Consider the following 21451-nt stretch of genomic DNA (forward strand, 5'->3'; position numbering starts at 1 on the left):
CCTCTAGTTCACCTGTTCATAATTTCATTAACACCAAAGCAGCTGAAACTGATTAATCACCCCCTCCGCTACTTAACTGACCAGATCAATATCCCAGAAGTTTAAAAGACTTGATGCTATACTCTAATTAAAAAGTGTTCCTTAAATTTTTTTGAGCAGTGTATAATCGTAGCATCACTTCCCTTGTCTTAAACTCCACACACCTAGACTTGTAACCCAACATCCTATTGGCCTTTTTTATTGCTTCCCCACACTGGCGAAAGTGGGACATAGAAGCATCAAGATACACATCGAGATCTTTCTCATAATCAGCTACCTTTATTTCAGTGGAACCCATAAAATACAAGTACTTTATATTTCTGCTCTCTGCATGATTATCTTACATGTATCTACTGTATGTTAAATTTCATCTGACAGGTATCAGCGCAGTCGCTAATTAAATCCAGATCCCGTTGTAGCCTCTCCGCTGCTAGATCAATATCTGCTACGCCACCCACCCTGGTGTCGTCTGCAAATGTAGCCAGTTTACTGTATGTATTGCTGTCAATATCATTAATGTAAATTAGGAACAGTACTGGTCCTAAAATTGAACCCTACAGTACCCCACTATGAACACAGACCCACTGTCATGCCCGGCTCATACGATCGTTGTGTGCCACGCCCCCTGATTATCCACGTGTTCTTCCCCTATCATGCCTAGCTGTACCTTGTCGTTTTGCCATGTCTTTTGTCTATATCAGTCCACATCTTGCCCTGTCCGATGTCCGTCATTGATGTTAGTGCTGTTGTCATGTCCCGTTCTGCCCATAGCCGTCTTCCCCCTAATAAAACCCCAGTTTTCCCCGTATTCTACCTCCCTGCTTCGTCCTTCCCTGCCTCCTTCCTGCCAGCCTGCCCGTCCGCACCCGCAAACTCTGATACCCACAATATAATAATATTGTGTACAGTACATACTGTAATCAATGCAGAGGTAACATCCCTTCTCCAAATTCAAGTTTCTGGCTATGTTTACTGTAGGTCCCAGGGGAAGGGGTTGCACTAAACCAGTATTTCAATTGATTACGAAAAACCTTAGTGCTTAATTAGCAATCACCGATGGTTGCAGCGGAATTTCTGAAGAGAACCGTCAAACGAGAACAACGTTTATCCAAAATGGGAAATTTATGACGCTTTCACAAACTAGATAATATGAAAAAGAGAACTTTATTTTAAGTATGCAATGTCAGGAGAAGATTCAACTCCGACCTCCAGCAGAGCTTCTCCCATGTCCTGGAGGACGCAGGGGACATTGAGTCCGAATGGGCCTTGTTCCATGCCTCCGTTGTGGAGGCGGCTGAATGGAGCTGTGGTCGTAAGGTGGTCGGTGCCTGTTGTGGCGGCATTCCCCGAACCCGCTGGTGGACAGAGGTGATGAAATGATGGAATGCGGCTTCGGCGGTCATCGAGGCAAAAACTCAGGTGTGGGAGGAGTTTAGCGAGGCCATGGAAAATGACTTTGGGGTGGGGGGTGTAAATGAGGTTACGTACTGGGCATGCTGTTGTGGGCAGATGGGTTTCCTCCTTGGTGGCCATCAGGGACTAACGAGGTGAAGCGTATTTTATGATGCGGGGGTGCGCAGGCACTACGCAGCAGCTGAAGTGTTTTCTGGCTCTGCTCATGTCCTGCGCACGATACCAGCTGCCTGTCCCCGCATCATAACACTCCACCTTGTTTGTTACCCTAAACCCATCGTGGCCGCCCATCACAAACAGGGGGTCGTCCACCACTGCGATGCCAAATTCACTGCGTGGTGTAGACATGGGGGCCACAGCATGCCAGCGGTTTGTGGTATGGTCATAGACCTCCATGGTCTGCAGGTGATCAGACCTGTTGATACCGCCCACCTGAGAGATGCCAAAGATTCATTATCACTTGCTTGCCAAAAGGATGGGCAAACATCAACTTTCCCAAAGTCATGAACTCTTAAGCAATTTTCACCCTATGAAAGCAGGCTCCTTAGAACCTCCCATTGTCTATAAATGACACAAGCTTATATACACATGTCAACCTATATGCAATGAAAACATGGATTTGGGCAACAGAAAACTTGTATGATTCGGTGAAAACTGTGAGCCATCAAAAATGACTCCTTATGCTAATATATTTTGCTTTTTTATTGTTATTACTTAAAACGAACACTTGAAGCTAATCAGACACTGAAAAAAACAACAATCTGACCAATTATATCTAGAACTAGAGAAAATAATTAATAAAAAATCTAAACTTTACAGCCCGAGCTAGTAGCAGAGACCCCCAGCAGATCCATTTATAACCCAGAAATGAATGCAGGGAGGCTAAAGAGGGTAGCATATATGTTTTTATGTGTATTAAGATAAGCCTTTGCAGCAGGTATTTCTGGCATTTAACTGTTATGTTTGGTTTAAATGCATCACAATGAAAGACACAGCAGCAAAGACAAAAAAACCATGAGTCTTACAGGTAAAATGTGAGATTTGACACAGAAAGGAATCACTCACCGCATAGATCTTCCCTTTATACGCCGTGACTCCAAGGCTGTGACGGGGAGTGCTCATTGGAGTGATCAAGCTCCATTCGTTAGTGAGTGGGTCAAAGCACTCCACTGTAGAAAGGCTCTCTGTTCCACTGTGGCCCCCACAGATGTATATCTATGAAAAACAATTTAACTGTGAACACCGTTATACTGTATATGACTGGGGTTTGGAGGTTACAGATGAAGTTCATTGTGACTCAAAAATACAAGTATGTGCTATGCATAGTGTATGACAGGGTTCCCCAGTTCCGGTCCTGGCGGAACACAGTTTGCAGATTTCCCTTCTCAAACACACCATAATCAGCTAATTTTCAGGTTTAGTATAGCTGTTTGAAAAGGGAAATCTGCAAAGAGTTTTCAATTCTGCTCCCCCAGGAACAGAATAAAGGAAACCTGACATGTGAACACCATTTCATCTATCTCACAAGTCTTGGATATGACACCACAGCACTACCCAATGTGCCCCTAATGGAGACCAATAATGCATTTATCCAAATGAACTAAATGAATTATCCAAAAAAACTCAGTAATCTGAAGAGAAAGAGAACTCATGACTGTGTAAAATACTCAATTTCAAGGGGAAGATGAGGGTAAACACAGTCAGACGCCCTCCCATTACCCTACCTTGCCATTCAGGGTGGTGGCACTGGCATCGCTTCTCCTCTCATTCATGGGCTCGATCTGGGTCCATTCGTTGGTTACTGGGTTGTACCGCTCTACTTTATTGAGGGGCCTGAAAACAATATGGCCACCCATGGCGTAGATGAACCCATCGAGCACAACCACACTAACATTACAGCGATGCCAGTGCATGGGGGCCATCTGCTGCCATTCTCGTGTTATCGGGTCATATCTGCGCACGGAATTAATGAAGTGTTGGCCATCAAACCCCCCAATGCAGTACACAAATCCATTATGGTACACCGTGCCATGACCAGCTAGGTTGCTCTGCTCCTCCTGCGTGATATCCACCCAGCGGTCGGCCCGTGTGTCATACGCATCAATGCAGTTAGTAGTGCCCATGTTCCATCCACCGACAGCCAGCAAAACGTCAGAGGGCAAGCGTGGGCGGATCAGCGGGTTCTCAAAGTCAGAGAGTGGACTTTCATCATCATCATATACACAAGTCAATGAGAACATAGTATAACTATACTCACCTTGGGCAACAGAACTGAAATGTGGGCCTCTCGGGTGGCAGGCTCGTGCTCGATCCACCGGAGGATGGCGTGAAACACCACATCCTCTTCTCTGACATTCAGTTCATGCCCCGCTCCATGATGTCACAAAGTTCTTCGAGCGTGAGTTCTAGGAACTCGTTTGAGTTGATGGCAACCTCCTTGAAGTTCTTCAGGAGGAATTTGAATGCAGACTGGTGCAGCTCATTGAGGCAGTAGACTTCTCCGATTTTGACAAGCCCAACACAGTTGTCAAGGCAGAGATGCTCATGCAGGAAGTCACAGCAGCGCTGCACGATGCCCAGGACACTGAGATAATCAGCAGCTGCCAGGAGGTTCTCCACATTGTCAGCTGTGATGACCACAGAGTACGTGTAGGCGTACTCGATGACCTGCCTCAATGTTTCAGGAGAAATGCCTGGGAGTTGGTACTCCCGCTTTCCTGAATCACTCCAGTCACTGGAGAACAGAGCCCTGAAACACAATCCAGAAGTGACTCATCTAATAAATATGGGTTTTGCAGGCAAAGTTAAATAAGGGGTTTTCTAAATCTTCTGAACCAGGGACCCCCAAATGGAAATAAACCAGAGATAAGGACGCCCCGCTACAGATGATCACATAGGCATCTAAGAACTAGAGACCAGGGGCTTTAACTCTTATTTTTCCAACATTAGCTCCCCCTATAATATTTTTCACTTGGGCTGGTGGGCAAGTGCCCCGGAATACTTTGTTTTTGCCTGATGGACATGGTCCCCTTTTTATATATTTATACCATTATTATTATTATTATTATTATTATTATTATTATTATTATTATTATTATATGTTAAACGTTAAGGTGGTACTGTATACTTAAAAATATTTCTGATCAGCACTGACCTACATTAACATAATTTAATATAATATATATTAATATAAACTTTCTGTCATCCTAGAGCCTTATTGCCAAGGAGAAGTCATTGCTAACGAGAGAAAAAAACGGACTCCTTGCTGTTTTGGCATCGTCATATATGAGCCACAGCAACTTACTGGAAGTAGGAGCTACAGCCACACAGAATCACTCTATGGGCGTTGAACTGAACACCGTCTGCGATGAGGACCACGTCACAAAGCTGTCCTGCGAGCCGAAGCTTGTTGAACACTTCGAAAGCCGGGGACATCAGTACTCGCTCCATGTCGTGTGCCATCATTATTCAAAAATGTGGATGTCTCGTCTCTCTCTCCTTTTTATACCACTCGAAATGACGTGTACATACGTTCTAATACGCAAAAACCGCACTTTTGCGTCACAGTGTTCTAAGATACCGTAACGTTTATTTTTAAATCTATATTTGAGATTCGAAATTGATTGGGGGGAAAATATTTTCTATGCGCAATCAGCTGTACAAGAAGAACAAGTTAAATGTTTTTAACATCACTTTTGGAAAATGTATACCGTGCTTATCTTAGCATTTACGTTTTGTATTATGTGTGAATTGTCAAATCACGAATTCCCGAAATAAATAAAATAGTTCCTTAATTAATAAAAAAATGTTTTCATATTTTTTCTCCTCGGCTACGTTTCTAAAAATGAAAAACAAAAAAGGTCCTTTACATGACTGTCAGGAACGAGGCTAAAGTTCGTATCTTATTCCCTAGTTTCCACCTTAAACATAAGCCACTGAGCAACAAATGTCCACAGGACATTATTTTATGGGCTAAATCTGGTCGGCCCGTTGTGGCCTTTATTTAGAACAAAAATGGTCCTTGAAAATTGGGCTGCGTAGTCCGTCTGTTTGGGTCCACATTTAGCACAAGGCGGACGTATTTTTCGGACCGCAAATATCCCCAATACAGTCATGAAAACATATTGCAGCAAGTGTGGAATTATCACAATGATTATTGTGCTGTGTACAGTACACTTCACCCAAATCCTGAACACTATTGCATATAATCGATTATATATTATAGAGCAGTTATGTTACAATCAAGGTACAGTGTGCAATATCACTCCATGAGCATTTTCCTGTTTTATGATCTTTTCTTGAGAAATCGTTTTTTTTTTTTTTTTTGTAATTCCTCACTTCTGCCGACTAACTTTAGTTTAATATATTTCCGTGCAGGTTTTTAAGTTTGTTTTCCTGCAGCTTCGCGGCACCCATCGTTCTTGCGCACCCCCACACAGATGGACGAGTTAAGTTAGAAGTGGATGGGAGTAGCGGCAGGACAGATATTCCGAGGGCACCCATTGAACGATGTAAGTAATTATTATTTCTCGTTAGAATTCTCACTTAACACAGAATGTTGTGTTTGGCTGAAGTTTAAACAGTCGAGCTGAATTGTGGCAAGATAAGCTGAAGCTGTTCGCGTCCGTCGCTAATGCTCGCGCCATGACTAGCCAGCACATAGTGAAATGGCGAATGGATTTGGCGACATTTTCCGTTTGAATTGAGCACAGAGACGTAGGTGGTGTTTTATTTGTGGCCCTGCTTTTACAGTGGACGAGTAGCAAAGTGAAGTTGGGATCAGCTTGCGTCTTTTGCAGCTAACATCACACTCGATATAGCCTAGCGCAGTGTATGGTGGAATCGTCATTTTGGGTGTACACAACGCAAGAGCGCACGAGTGTTTTATATATTTATATATATATAAACAATTCTACTCTGGCTGAGTTTTTTTATTATTATTATTTTTCATGCTATACTATATACAAACGTTGTACAAGTACATCTTAGGATATAGTTCACTGTGACAATATAAATGGTAGGAGAGAACTGAAACAGCAACGACTGTGTTTATGTAATTATTTAGGTCTGTGTATAATATCTTACTGTATCTAAAATCCCAAAGTAAATTAATTATTTTTACCCACCCACACACACACAAGACATATTAAGGATTGTACATTAACATATTTTATCGTAAAAAAAACTGTTGTCCGAACCATACTGAATTTAACTGGATATAGATATATACACACACAAACAAACATAATAACTAACATATAAATTGGAAGAAATATAACTTTACATATAAAACAAGCACACACAGAAGTCAAAATATGACATACATATAAAATGTATGGTCGGTTGATTGCCAGTTTCTCACCGGTACTTGTGACTAGTGACATGGTGTATTGCAACAGCAATAAAGGGTTCTCATCATCATCTCATCATCAAATAGAACTTTAAATATAAAACAAGCATGCACAGAAGTCAAAATAAGACATACATATAAAATTATTATATTAAATAAGTATAAAAGGCAGATACAATTAAAATGAGGCATTCCTAAATGACACAATTAACATGATTGCACTTCGCACAACACACAGTGATATGAAATAATTGTCATCTAAATCAGGACCTTCCTTGCCTTCCTTGATACAAAGTCATCAATAATGTAATATGAAATCTGGCCAGCAATAGCATGATTAATGCTGATGATGGCAAGGCCAGTGAGGCGTTCCTGAGACATAGTGGACCTCAGATATGTCTTCACAAGTTTCAGCTTTGAAAAGCTCCTCTCTGCTGAAGCCACAGTTACAGGTAGAGTAACTGCAATTCTCAGAGCAATGCACAAATTTGGGTATATTTCTGAGAGTTCGCTGTCATGCACAAAGTTCAGCAGCTCAAGACAGGTCATAGATTTTGATGGTAAGTCAGACGAATTCTTAATCTCCTGTGCAAGCTCTCCGGCATCCAAGTCTGATTGGTCCTGAAAAAGCTAAGTAGCACCGAGGGTCTTACACTGTTCAGTGAGGTCATCATTTGAGAGATTTGGAAAATGTGTCAGTCCTCCAAATTTCTGTCCCACATTTTCCAATGTGGTGAATCTCTCTTGGATGGAAGACACTGCAGCATCAACAACAACATTAAAAAAGGTCACCTCCAGGTTCTTTAAGTCATCACTCAATGGCTCATCAAATGATTTGTGAGAGAAGTGCCGCTTTGTAGATCTCTGTCTTTTCTGCTGTAGAACAGCCTCTACGTTCATGTCCTCACACATATCCTTGGCTGACATTTGTGCAGATGCAAAGCCTGTTGCCCTGTAGTTGCGAGAGAATTGAATGATAGCAGTGAGACGAGTCAGCGCCGCTTTCCATCTTATTTTCTCAGCCTGCAGAAGTGCCATCTCTTGTTTGTTAATTGTTTCACCATTTTTAATCCTCACTACCAGCTCTTTCCATGCTTTCATGGAGTTATGGTGTTCAGGACTATTGTCACGTGAGGTGAGAAGAGAACTGGCATGCTTCCAATCTATCAGCCCAGAACTTGTTAAACTGATGTGTCTTTTAGAAAACAAAAAAAAGCAAAAAAGGCTGTTGTTTTTCTCAGAATATACTAGCCAGCTTTTAGGCATCTTTTCACCGCTAACTAGTGTTTTCTTAAAATACTGCTGGTGGCAACTTCTTCCATCACCCTCATTTCTAGGAAAAACAAAGTCAGGTGCTCCCTTACTTGGTCCTTTGCAAACCAGCTGTATTCGAATGCTGTCAGTGATATCTGAAGGCCAGTTTGCAGGTTTTGTAGGCAGGAGCTCATCCTCAGGGGGTTGAGCTCCAGGCATTTCTATGAGCATACATTTGCATTAGTATACACAAGTTATTTTGAATACACAGCATTCATCGTGCCGGAACAGTCGTTGCAAAATATTTTGCGACACACCCACACACTCAGGCTACGCACAATCACACCTGAAGTGGCTGCTATTGGCTCTTCATCCTCGGGATCAGACATTTGTGGAGACACATATGTGGCTGAGGAGGTGGACGGCTCCTCATCTTGGGCGGTGGCAGTGGCAGAGGGTGCTCCAAAATGTTTCAGAAGTGCCCCTGAATAGAAACCCACTATAAAACTCTGATACATGCATGCATCATTTTCATGTTTAAAACAAACATATGATTTTGCCCAATTTATCAAATATTCAGAATTATATGTTTAACAAGCATTTAATTGAATAGTCTATCACAACATCGCTGTTTGGAAGCAATGCATTACTCTGTAATTACACTAAGGTGACTTTCCTAAATAATAAAAAAATAATAATAATAATAATCCTTATAGTGTAAGGGATTTTTTTTGCTAAGTCAGCTAGACTACAACAGAATTCTGTCGTCCGGTTTTCGCATAAGATAGTATGCAAACGGCTAACAAACAGCCATTATAATTCGTCATACACTGAGAATAGGACACAAATCAAAAGTACTTGTCCATCTTCCATCTGTGTTAATTTTGCACTCCAATATCAACACCCATCCCCCAACCCGAGAGTCTGGTGCTTTTGTGTTTGTTTCTTCCGTGTTTTTGGGTTACACGATCAATCTCGTCCCCCACCTGCAAATTTTATTTGTTCAGACCAAATGTGCCAACTTGAGTGAGGATTGATAGTTTGATCAATGAAGCCATGCATCTCCAGGTAATGGGGGCACATTACCTGCATTGTGAGGGATTGTCAGTTAGGGCACTACGGCCATGTGGCGCGTTTCCCTGAGGGTGATCCGGGTCGCAGGATCCTCATTGCTGAGGACCCAAGCGGCTGGACCAGGCCAAGGGGACGCCCACGTACATGTAACACCTACTGTAGCTGTGGCAGATGGATGGCCGATGGATTGGTAGAACTGGACCGTGTATTTGCCTGGGGGATCGCCGGCCAGGATCCCGAGGAGATTCGCTGTGTGGTGGTTGACTTCATACATACAGATTCAATTTTATATCTTACATGAAATGCAAAACACAACAATAATCCTGATGTAGTTTTCTGAAAATCTGTAACAATAGAGTGAAGGAACTGATCAAAGGCTGGGTTACTCATATATGGTATGATGAATATAATTAAGTGTTTGTTTAACCCTTTAGCTAAAAAACACACACACAAATTCCATAGCACAGCTGATTATATATATTTTATATTTTAATCATCCAGCGATATTGTTTAACGTTGTTTCGTTGTTCACATTTCGTGGTGTGTCAACAATGATCAATGAAAAACAAATTAAATTGTTGTTATTCCAGTCCTCCTGCCTGTCGTCTGCCTCAGTCTGTCTGTGGCTGAAGGAGCACAGATGCCCTCCCCAGCTTCCAGATGTCTCTGTATGGTAAAGTGCAGCAGTGTCTATTGGTATCATGGTCTCAGAAAAGAACAGCAGAAAATGACAGGAACAAATGTCCGTCATCTGATACTCGGACTCCTGGTGACAGACAAGTAGTCTCTTCCCGCCTCCCAGCCCAGCATTCACCAAATAGCTATAGAGACACTGTTGCATATGCATGAGCTCCCACATAATTATTAGACTGAACATGTTTCCTTTGTGTGGTTACATTGCAGCATTCTTAGAAAACTAAGAAAGTATCCCAGTGTTCTGTAAGCACTATACATTTTAGGGAAAGAATTTGAGGGGGGGTGTACTTGAGGTTACCCACCAGGCAGGTGGGTTTATCTCCTCCTGGGTGGCCATGGGACTACCGAGGTGCAGCGTGCTGTACGATGCGGGGGTGCGCAGGCACTACGCAGCAGCTGAAGTCTCTGTTGGCTCTGCTCATGTCCGGGGCGCTAAACCAGCTGCCTGTCCCCGCATCGTAACACTCCACCTTGGTTGTAACCCAGACGTCATCAGAGCCGCCCATCACAAACAGGAGGTCATCCACCACTGCGATGCCAAAACGGCCTCGTGCCGTGAACATGGGGGCCACAGCACGCCAGTGGTTCATCGCAGGGTCATAGGCCTCGACGCTCCGCAGGTAATGTGACCCGTTGGAACCGCCCACCGGGGAGACACCAAAAGCAAGTGATCACTCAGGTACCAAAAGGATAAGCAAATATCAGCTTTACCAAAGTCACAAACTTTTCAGGAATTTTAGTCCTATGAAAGCAGGCTTCCATTGTCTCACAAGCTTATAACTCATTTGTGTTAAAGACACGTGAACCTAACTGTACCAAAGACAGGGATTAGGGTGGAGGGAAAACCAGCAGAATTAGGGGAAAATCATGAGCCTTCAAAAAAGACTCCTTATGCTCATATATTTTGCTTTTATTATTATTATTACTAAAAATGCCATTTGTAGTTAAACAGACTCTGACAAAAACAACAATTATGTCTGGAACTGGAGAATATAAAACTGTGATCAGAAATCGAAACTTTACTACCCGAGCTTGTAGCAGAGTCCCCCAACATATTCGTTTATAACCCAGAAATGAATGCAGGGAGGCTAAAGAGGGTGGTATATATTTTGTACATGCATTCAGATAAGCCTTCACAGTGAGTTATTCTGACAGTGAACATTTTGTTTGGTTTAAGGGAATCACAATCCATGACAGTAGCAAAGACAGATAGGTAAAACTTGAAACTTGTCACCTATGGTTCAAGGTGCAAGAAAGGAGTCACTCACCACATAAATTTTCCCGTGATAAGCAGCGACCCTAAGGCCACGTGGGCGAGTGCTCATGAGAGCGATTATGGTCCATTCGCCAGTGAGTGGGTCATAGCACTCCACAGTAGCATGTGTATCAGCTCCATTGTAGCCGCCACAGATATATATCTAAGAAAACCAATTCAAAAGTGATGAGTGTCATGATGTACATGATTGAGATGGAGATCCAGAAAGTACAGGGTCGTAGTGAACCTGGAGCCGACCACAGGAAGCACATGGCACAAGGTAGGAGATTTACAGATAAAGTTCACCATGACACAAACATAGAAGTATGTGCAATGGATAGTGTAGGACAGGGTTCCCCAATTTCCGTACTAGCGGGCCAGAATCCAATGAGCTACAGAGCTGCACAATGCCCAGGATGTTCAGCTGATCGGCGGCCGCCAGGAGGTTCTCCACGTTGTCAGTTGTGACGAGCACAGAGTACGCGTAGGCGTACTCGATGATCTGCTGCATCGTATCTGGGGAAACGCCTGGGAAGTGGTAGTCCCGTTTTCCTGAATCCTTCCAGTCACCGGTTAACAGAGCCCTGAAGGACAGTACAGATGTGAGTCATTTAATTAAAAATAGGGTTTGCAGACAAAGTTAACAAGGGATTTTCTAATTCTTAAGTTGAGGAACCTCCACTACAGATAAGCACATATGTACTTAAGAACTAGGAACCAGGACAGAAAGGGCTTTAATATTTTTTTTTTTGCGGCAGTGGGTCCCCATTAAATTTTTCACTTGGATCTGTGGGCAGTCCCCTGCAATATTAGTTTGCCTTTGAATGACGTGGTCCCATTTCAATATTTTTATACTACTACTATAATAATAATAATTATTATACTAATAATTTTAAGTATTATTTTTATTATCATTATATGTCCAAAGTTAAGGTGGTTCACTTAATAACTAGCTCAGAAATATTTCTTATTAGCCCTGTACTCTAATTTAACACAATTATGCATTTATGAAACTTTCTGTCATCACAGACGCTCATTGCCGGGGACAAATCATTGCTAAAGAAACAAAACTAACATTGAATGTAAGAAAACAATATATGTGATGTTTAGTAAATTCATTTGAGTTAAAATACCATTCTTTTCATGAATGGTACATGGAGCAGACGTATTGCATGGTGCTCTGTAAAATTGTGTTAAAATTTGTAACACCGATGTTTAAAGGGACTTTAAGGGACTAGTTCATATGTATGCACGGAGCGTATTTTGTGACAAATGTTTTATCACCTTTGGAAAAAGAAATAAAGTACATGTATAATTAAAAGGTTTTAGATTTTTCCTATAGGCTTTTCCTTTGAGTAAAAAAAAGCAGTGAAAACGGGCTTTCAGGTAATTTACCTGGAAAAATAAAGTTTAAATAAATGAAATAAATGCTCTAATAGTACACGTAAGTTAGTGGTTTATTTATTGTTAGTTACTGTAATGTTGTGCTGCTTTATTTGTTTAATCGTCTAGTCTGTGAGGAAGGCATTCAAGTACGAATTGCAATGTATTTTGTACATGACAATAAACTCTTAATCCTTGGAATAAATGTATTTGATCTTTTTCCTGGCAACTCTCTTTTTATACAGGGCCATTATATACAATAGTAAATTTTTTTCACTGCTGAGAGTTTGTACCAGGACTTGGTTATTGTAAATTTAATGTGCATGCAGGTGTTATTTGTATAGATTCATCTACACCCTTCTGGCAGTGCTGCTATCGCAGTCAGGTCTCGCACACTTCGAGCAGTAGTTTTTACTCCACCCCTGCAGCCGCCGGCAGATGGCGCTCCACGTCCCGTCAGCTGCACACAGACCTAAGTCCGAGTCCAACGCACCCATAGTCTTGTGATGACATGTGATTGAGAAAATGTCATCAGGTGGCTGTTTAGCGGTTCAGAGGATTAGCTGGACTTGATTTTGATTGAATGACACCTGGAGGAAGTTTTAAGGGTAGAGGACCTTGTTTAGAAGCAAGAAGGGGAGAGAGACGGCGGGGTTGTTTCGTGAGGCAGGGACGGTGTTGGATGCTCAGTTGACAAGAAAGGATGTTTTGTGCCATGTTGGATTGAGTTTCGGATGGAGTGACCAGCGAGGGACGTGTGGAAAGACTTTGTGTGCGTTTTCGGTGGGCTTTTGGGACGCAGATACCCACAGACTGATCTACGGACATACGGGATGGTCTTGGCGGCTACTGGACAGAGGGAAGTTCGGTGGTTGTTTTAATCTTAGATCCTGTGAGTGTGTGTGTGTGTGTGAGAGAGAGAGAGAGAGAGAGGGGGGATTAGGGAGGTATATTTACTATGGTTTAGCGTGGAAAGTGGGTGGCTTATTGGGAGTGTTTTATGTATTGAGCATTTATTTATGCATAATAACGAGGTATGTTAAAGTCTAACCTATCCCTGCTTTAGACCTTTTGGGGGGTGTGCAACACTGCATGATGGTGGGTGGCGCTAGCTGCTGGCTTGGTGCTCCGTAGGTTAGATAGCATAACCCGTATTCCTGCCTGCATTCACTTAAACCTGGTATCTTTTATGAACAGTATATTTAGTAAAGAATAAAGGAAAGTGTATTTGTTACCGTGTTCTGTGTGGGTTTTTGTGAGGAATCTGGGGACGACGACCTGACCGGTTAAAAGAGGCGGTGGCAGCGTAAGGAAATTGCTGTGACATTACAGTCTATTGGGTGGGTTTCCTGGTAACGGTGACTCTTAGCATCTTGCGAAGACTTCAAAGGTAAACCTTACAACGAGAACACGTGTGTACTTTTCTAGGCGTGCTTCCAGAACAATCCCATAAGACGTTGCTTAAGGGACAGCTTGACTGCGGAATGAAAGAATGTGGTGTTCACTGTAAATACAACACTGCAGGAAAGCTTCACAATCAGGATTGAGGAGAGCCTAAAAATGAGACGCAATTTGAATAATCTAACCGTAAATTAGATTTTCGCTGATCGGGTGCAGGATCCCGCCTCCCCAGCTTGTAGTATCACAGCTTTTTATTTGTGTGCATACGTTCTTTAAAATGCCTGGTGCGTATGTCATTGATTTTTGGGATGAGCAATGCCACAATAGCCGAAAGATTGTGTTACTGTTATAACGTAAAAGAATGTACAATGTGCGTTGATTACCTCATTAGTACTATTCCAGGGTGCTTTCTTAGGGAAAATATATTAAACTTGTATGAAATGAACCTGCAGTGTCAACTCAACCTTATCAACCAAAGTTTTGTTATACCGCGACAAGGCTGAAGTTGTCTTCTAATTCTCCAGCTTCTTCGCAGGATCCGTGCCTCCTTAAAAGGGGATGCCGTTTCGACCGAATCCACTAGAGGGCGCTGCTAAATTGAAGACTCCATAAATGTATTCCTTATGTCTGAAATTTGTTCTTTTAAATTAAATTTGGAATCTGAGCTGTGTATTTGATTTCTCAGATATTATTTGAAGATACGTCACTACAATTTTCAGTTTAATTCCCTCTGAAATTGGAAGTCTTTCATTAAGATGTACTGCACAAGCTGCAGTTTCTGTAACTTGTCGGATTTAAGGTACTGCAGTTTAAATGGACTTCATATTCGTTCACTTACATTTTGCCCAGACTACCTCAAGTTCGACAAGATACCCCGATAAGCCAGTAACTCCGCTTCGTAGTACAGGCCGCTGTTCTCGTCTAGCTCCATTTATTTTTGTTCCTTGTTATCCCAGTGTAGTCTTCAGAGTTAGTGGTTTGTGTTTTCTAGGGTCAGTGCCTGGTAATTGTTCCAATCGTTGCTCGTTGTCCTGCACCCTCTGTGATTGGTCGATTGTCTGATGTCCCACACTTTGATCCTCTTATTAGCCCAGTTGGCTTGTTTAACTGCCTGCCTCTGCTCAGTTGTTTACTCGGTCATTGTGTGTTCATGTTGCTGTGTGTTTTATAATCCTGCTTCCTCTGTTATACCTCGTCTGTGTATATGTATGTGTGTGCGCCGAGACACATTAGGGGATGATGAGGTTCAATATTTATTAACTTCAGCTCCGGGTCTAACGCACACACACTCAACTTCACTGTGTTGCCTTCTTCGACTTCCCTCCTGTGCTGCTTATAACTATATGCTACTACTGCCCTCTCGTGGTTGAATCCAAGCTATTACAGTATCTATGTATGTGTGTATTTATATGTATGTATATATAATATAGTGTGTGTGTGTGCAGGAATATTTCAAAGACAAGTCTGGTGGTACCTGTAGCACAGCCGTCTCTGTGTTGCACAGTTGGTTTTAGTATCCAAATGTCCCTTCAATTACAGTACGTGCTTCATTCTGATAACGCAAGATATTTTTAATGATACGGTTTGTTCTTTATAAATGTATATAATTTTATTTCGGTATTTCATTAAACAGTATGACTGAGTGAAAGGACCAGATGCTATAATAAAACATATATTGACCAGTTCTTGTCTTTTTATCAATCTTGGAGGGACGTCCAGTTCTTGGTGACTCTGCGGTGTGTTTCATGGTATCTAAGGCCGTGGAAACTTGCCCTTCCTGCTGACACACCTTTCTGCAATATGATCCTTTTCATGTTTTGTAAGCTTTCTGTGAAATATGACTTTTGGTGTAAGATACAACTGAGTAAAGGTCATGAGAGAACCTACCTGGACAGCTGAGCTTTATTTGGGGTTAATCAGTCACTTAACTGATGGCAGGTGTGTCCCCAAAAAGCCTGAATGCTGTAATTAAATCAAAAGGTGCTCCAACATAATATTAGTTTATGGGTGTGCGCACTTAGCTAGCTTATGTACTTTTCTTGTTTAAATTTTTTTCCCCCCAAACACATTTTTGTTTTTCGGTTGAATTGTATAGATTTTAGGTCACGTTAAAAGTGGAAAAAGTTTTGAAATGACTTGTGGTCAATTTTTTTTTTTTTTACATCATGAAAACCTGGCATGTTAACAGGGATGTGTACATTTTTTATCTCCACTGTACCAGGGCATAACAGTGTGGAACAACTAAAATAACCAATCAGCACAGGACAACAAGAAGCAGACGGCGTAACAAGGACCGAAATTAAGAAACCTTAAACACTAAGGGTTAATAACGCTAGAGAAGACTTGGAATAAGAGTCTAAGCAGAACAAAGTTAGACAAGCAGGTTACACCTTAAACAGGGACACAAAGAGAGACAAAAGATACTAAGGAAACCAAAAACCAATAAAACCTTAAGAGGTGAACTCATGACTGGAGGGGTTTAGCTTCTAAGCCATGTACTCAACCCACTGAGCGACACCTGCTGATCAAAAGGACACAAGACACACAGGACAGGATCGGACAGGTACTGGCGCAAACGTTTAATTGTCTGGTAAAATTTAACTTCATAGAGGTTTAGGAACTGAAGTGGTGTCCATTTAGCCATCCAACAAGACATCAGTAACTTTTTGGAGAACAGAACAAATTCTTGTTAGTTTTTGTTTTACATTATTTTTTTCTGAGCATTTTACTACACTTTCTAGCCACATAAATAGCTTTAAACATTTTCTTTGACTGCCTACGACTTTTCTTCAGTACCGTGTATGCGTCTACATGCATTTCCTCAGACAGAAAAATGACCTGGAAAATGTCGTCCTTGGTTAAATTTGAGGCATTTCTGTATGCGATTAGCAGGTAATCTGGGTGTTTAATGTCATTGCATGCTTGTTGATTTTGACTCCACTCTTCTTTGTACACATTATTCTCACAAATAGAACATGACAGCTGTACAGCCAAAGGATTTATAGCATCTGCTTTACCCTGAGACACATGGGGCTCTGAGGCTCACAGCTGGGACTCAAAATGCTAAATGAGAATCACTGAATATTTACTACCACATGTATGTATGATGCCCTTATTCTTTTAAAAGTTGCACAATTTCATTTTCGTAAATACATTAATAAAACAAACCTGAGCAATTTCATAATAGGAAATAAATGCTTTTGCATGATTATTTGTCCAGCTATGGACATTCAGTGGCACCCCCAGAAAATATAGATTTAGATCCTTCCCTGAAGACACCCACAGCGTGAGGACCAGTAATATAACTTTTAAGGAGGAAAAGTTGCAACTACTTGAAGCTAGTCCATAGCCATACTAACAACTGAAGCTTACTTTATGTTCCTCATTGGAGTTGGTACGTTCCAGCGGTCTCTTCTGCAAGCTCAGTCAGTGATGCAAACAAGAGATGTGATTAGTGCGGATATTTCTGGATGTTTGGCGCAGATTATGGTTGAGTTTCGATACAGAGGACTGTCTATACAGCATGCCAGTTACTGATGGAAGAAATCACTGAGCCATTTCTCCAGTTTATTTTAGGAACCTTGGTTCCTGTTTCTGACCTGTGTGTTCCTAGTTTGCATGTTCTCTCTCTCACGCACGGATCTGGCAGTTCTAGATTCCACCTGCAGTCCAAAGACATACAGTGAGGCTGATGGGTATCTCCAAAGTGCCTGGAGGGTGGTTTGCCCCATGATGGTCCCGGGTGAACCCAGCTTTGTGCCCTGTGTTGCCTGATAGACTCTAGTCCAGTGTGTAGTGCTGCACTGTATTCCGTGGTAGGAAGGAAGAAATGGGGTTTGGTTAGGCTTCAGAAATATTGCATAGAGGTTATAAAAAAACGCAGCCTTGCACAGATGGCACAGAAGGGTGCAGGGGCATGTCAGATGAGCCGTGGTACCTCCTCAATGCCAGTTCTAGTGACCAGTTATCAAGCCCAGTCAAGCGGGCAGAGAGGAAATGATTCTTATTCCTCCATAAAAGTTGGTGCTCTCCTCCATGCATGGATGGATGGATGATTGCAGGAGCCCGACCATGACCTGTAGCAGCAGCGTTTGTCACCACTCAAATCACACGTTTGCCTGTGGCCCCCTGTTGGCCAGAAGCAGTTACTACACTAAATATTATGTATACACATTCCATCCATCCATCCATCCATTTTCCAAACCGCTTATCCTACTGGGTCGCGGGAGGTCCGGAGCCTATCCCGGAAGCAATGGGTTATTCTGTTTCTTTTCTTCTCTCTGTTTGCCCCTGTCTCCCGACCTGTCTACCCCCTACTGTGATGTTTGTGTACATGTATGGTCGGTTGATGGCCTGTTTTTCGCTGGTACTCGTGACTAGTGACATGGTATATTGCAACAGCAATAAAGGGTTTTCATCATCATCATCTTCATCACTTTCGTTTTACTGTAATATTTTATGGGTTTTTTGTTATTTCAGTCTTAGTTATGATAATCTATCTTTTTATATATTTTGTTTTTCCCAGAAGCTGGTGAAAAAAATATTTTGATGCGCATATGTACAGTGTATGTTAGTATATGACATGTAAAATTCCCGGATGGAGTAATGATTAATGATATATACATGTAGACTAAATGAAAATGGAAAAATGGAAATTATATAACGGGGACATATGTGCTGTAAGTGAAAATGTAAATGTTTTATGAAACAGGCCTGGGGGCTGAAGCTAATTCAGTGGTAAAGACATGAGCTCGTCTCTTGGAGGTCGACGTGAGGAGGTCTGCACTGGAAAAGACCACACTGAGTGAGTGTACCCTTATTGGTAACTGAAGGGTAACAGCGGGAAGCTGTTACCCTTCAGTCAACTTCACTATCCAATGTTGTGTCAATAGTCATGATCAGCAAGGAACATTCTTAGATATTAAAGTCGTTTACTCTGGTATTTGCGCTCTGGCTGTGAATGCAGCAGCTGTCCACAGTGTAACAGGTAGGCAGGTACACAGACAGACTGACTGGCAAGCAGATAGATAGACAGACAGATGGAGAGGCAGGCAGGCAAGCAGGTAGAGAGATAGAGAGACAGGAAGGCAGATAGACAGGCAGGCAGACAGACAGGCAGGTAGATAGACATGTCTAGGAGGGCAGAATGAGGCTGTGAGACCCTGATAAATACTCCTGCTTCCTGTGAGGTTTTATGTATTTCCTCTCCAGGACCAAAGAGCTCTCTCCCTTCCTCCATCTCTGAGCTACAGGATGGTATGTGTCACCTAACCTCTGCACACTGCACGCAGTGATTTGCAGTGATTTGCATATGCCATAGGATGCTTGGCCCTTTGCCTCCTTCCTGATCCAAACTTCCAGGGTCTCCATGGGTAACCAGCATCCTGATGCCATGAAGAGGGTGTTGAGGAAGAGGAGAAGCTTCATGGTGTAGTAATACCAGCCACATTTAAATCAACATGTAGGAAAAAAAATCACCTGAGCTGCAAAACACATAGCAATCCAGTGGGGGCGCTGTTTGGCTCATTGAGTTTGGATGCTATGTCTATGATGGGAAGGTCACCTGTTCAATGTCACTACTGGGCCCCTCCGTAAGGCCCTTAACCCCCCGTTACTCCAGGCACTGTTTGGCCCTGCTTTCTCAAAAATGTCGCTTTTTATGAAATTGTCTGTTAAATCTAACATTCATTTAATTGATAGAAATGTGCATCACTGGTGAAAGGTAAGCAAGTACTTAACAGTGATAAATTCAGTGTCTTACTTTTAACAGGGTTCTAAATACATATATAAAGCAAGCTGTGATTGGAAAGCAGTTCATACCCAAAATGGTACAATGGCCAAAAAAATCCATCCGTCTGTGTCTGCACTCGTTCTGCCGTCTCATTCGAAACCAAAGCGGGTCGTACCTCCCACTTCACCTGGTGTCAGTCAGAACCATCCATCCATTTTCCAAACCACTTATCCTACTGGGTCGCCGGGGGTCCGGAGCCTATCCCAGAAGCAATGGGCACGAGGCTGGGAACAACCCAGGATTGGCAGCCACCAGAACATTCTGGACACTCTTTGGATGCTTTTCCCAAACTGTGTCAGCTGGGTTTGGCCCAGGTGACTGTGCTGGCTGGTTCCATCACTCTCCTCACATAGCCAGGAGACGTGTTTTGGGTCACTGTCCTGTTGATTAACAAAGAACAGGAGGTGTTTCCAAACTTTTGAACATTGTATGTAACAGAGCTACGAATCCTGAGCCTTCTGATTCTGATATACAGAAGCCCCCCCCCCCCCCCCCCCCACCAAGCCCAAACCATTGCCATGCGTGTCAGCTGCATGCGTGTAGTACTGGCTGTAACGACTTGCCTGGTGACAATGTCTGTACTAGACTCACGGCCCTTGACCCCGACCCTCCTTGGTGACACAGTGGCTGGTATGACAAGAATCTCTGTTCTGTTCTTCCTATACTTGGCCAAGTCTAACCCCCCGCCTCCCCAATTCAACGCATTGACCCCATGGTCATGTGTGAAGTACCCAGTGTCTCATTCCAGGACCTAAAATATGCACCTTGGCCGTCCAGGGAGTCATGCTCCGCAAGACAGTGTTTATGTCATAGCTATGTCATGGGGGAGAGCCATTAAATAAAATGAGTTATTGTCAGACACAATTTCTAAATGATTTTAATTAATGATCCACTTTAAAGAACAAGAAGAACTACAAGAGCCTCTTTCCAGAAAATACTCAAATTGGACTTCGGCTGTGTTCAAAACGTCCGCTTGTTTGCTCATTCACTCACTCTATAGTTTTCGCTACATAGAACATTCGCTAGAGGATAAAGGCAGATAACGGTGGATGTACTTCGTACACTAGGGGGATGTTATTTTGTAATTTTGCTACATAATTATGCACCAGAAATTTGTAATTGCTATCTCTGTCACAGAAAGAAATGCCAGAATATCCCAATATATAGTGTGAAACTACAACGCTGAAAAATGTACTTGTTGATTTGTTATATATTTTGTGATAGTACTAGTTGTACTAATTGTAATACAAAACACACCAGAACATGGGCACCAACGTTGCTATTTTTGGACAAGTCCTCATTGTAATTGACATTCATTCACAACGCTTAAGTAAAAATAAAACAAAACTTTATAATGCAAATTTGTACATGTAACTCTGTTATTAATGTACTTGACTGCACTGTATCCACCTACACAAGCACGATGGGGACTGCAGCTGTAACTATGGTATTTTATATTAATATTCAACACTATATTTATTGTGTGTTAGCTTTGCCCATGTAAAGCAATCAAATACAATAAAATGAGTTTTTAAGGCAGTGGTAGCCCTACCACTATGTAAGCACACATGCAAGTATTTAATGTGCAAGCTACTTAACAACGGTTAATGGTTATAATTCAGACCGTGAAAAGTTTCTCAAATATGGTTTCAACACTCACGTGACAGGCATGATGCATGATGGTCTAAGTCGACAGACGTAGGGTACAGTTTCTATACACTGCATTTTGGTGTGCCTCACACTGTTTTGCAGTGCACTGTAAAGTGGGTGAAATATATAGTTGAGAATTTGAGCA

The 21451-nt window shown here is 42.2% G+C and overlaps 1 protein-coding gene across 4 annotated transcripts; it reads right to left on the reverse strand.

Annotated features, from left to right (window-relative positions):
- Nucleotides 1–1357: 1357 nt before the first annotated feature.
- LOC125725072 (kelch-like protein 10) lies at nt 1358–4931 on the reverse strand. 4 transcript variants are annotated; one of them, XM_049001690.1, is made up of 5 exons: nt 4757–4931; nt 3710–4201; nt 3177–3285; nt 2518–2667; nt 1358–1884 (listed from the first exon to the last, which is right to left on the reverse strand). In XM_049001690.1, the coding sequence occupies exons 2-5, from the start codon at nt 3805–3807 to the stop codon at nt 1579–1581; spliced, it is 663 nt and encodes a 220-aa protein (XP_048857647.1). In that variant the 5' UTR covers nt 3808–4201; nt 4757–4931; the 3' UTR covers nt 1358–1578. The 4 variants fall into 4 exon arrangements, 3 of the variants coding, with proteins under 3 accessions (XP_048857647.1, XP_048857646.1, XP_048857645.1); XM_049001689.1 differs by having other exon boundaries at nt 3177–3405; XR_007387297.1 differs by lacking the exon at nt 3177–3285.
- Between the last annotated feature and the right edge of the window lie 16520 nt (nt 4932–21451).

Source organism: Brienomyrus brachyistius, unplaced genomic scaffold (genome assembly GCF_023856365.1).
Source record: "Brienomyrus brachyistius isolate T26 unplaced genomic scaffold, BBRACH_0.4 scaffold60, whole genome shotgun sequence".
NCBI lineage: Eukaryota > Metazoa > Chordata > Actinopteri > Osteoglossiformes > Mormyridae > Brienomyrus > Brienomyrus brachyistius.

Coding starts and splice junctions, on each gene's coding strand:
- LOC125725072 (XM_049001688.1), bottom strand. CDS start 3,692: ATGTTCTCATTGACTTGTGTATATGATGATGATGAAAGTCCACTCTCT. Junction 2,668..3,176: donor CCACCACCCTGAATGGCAAG/GTAGGGTAATGG, acceptor TGTTTTTCATAG/ATATACATCTGTGGGGGCCA. Junction 1,885..2,517: donor ATAAAGGGAAGATCTATGCG/GTGAGTGATTCC, acceptor GGCATCTCTCAG/GTGGGCGGTATCAACAGGTC.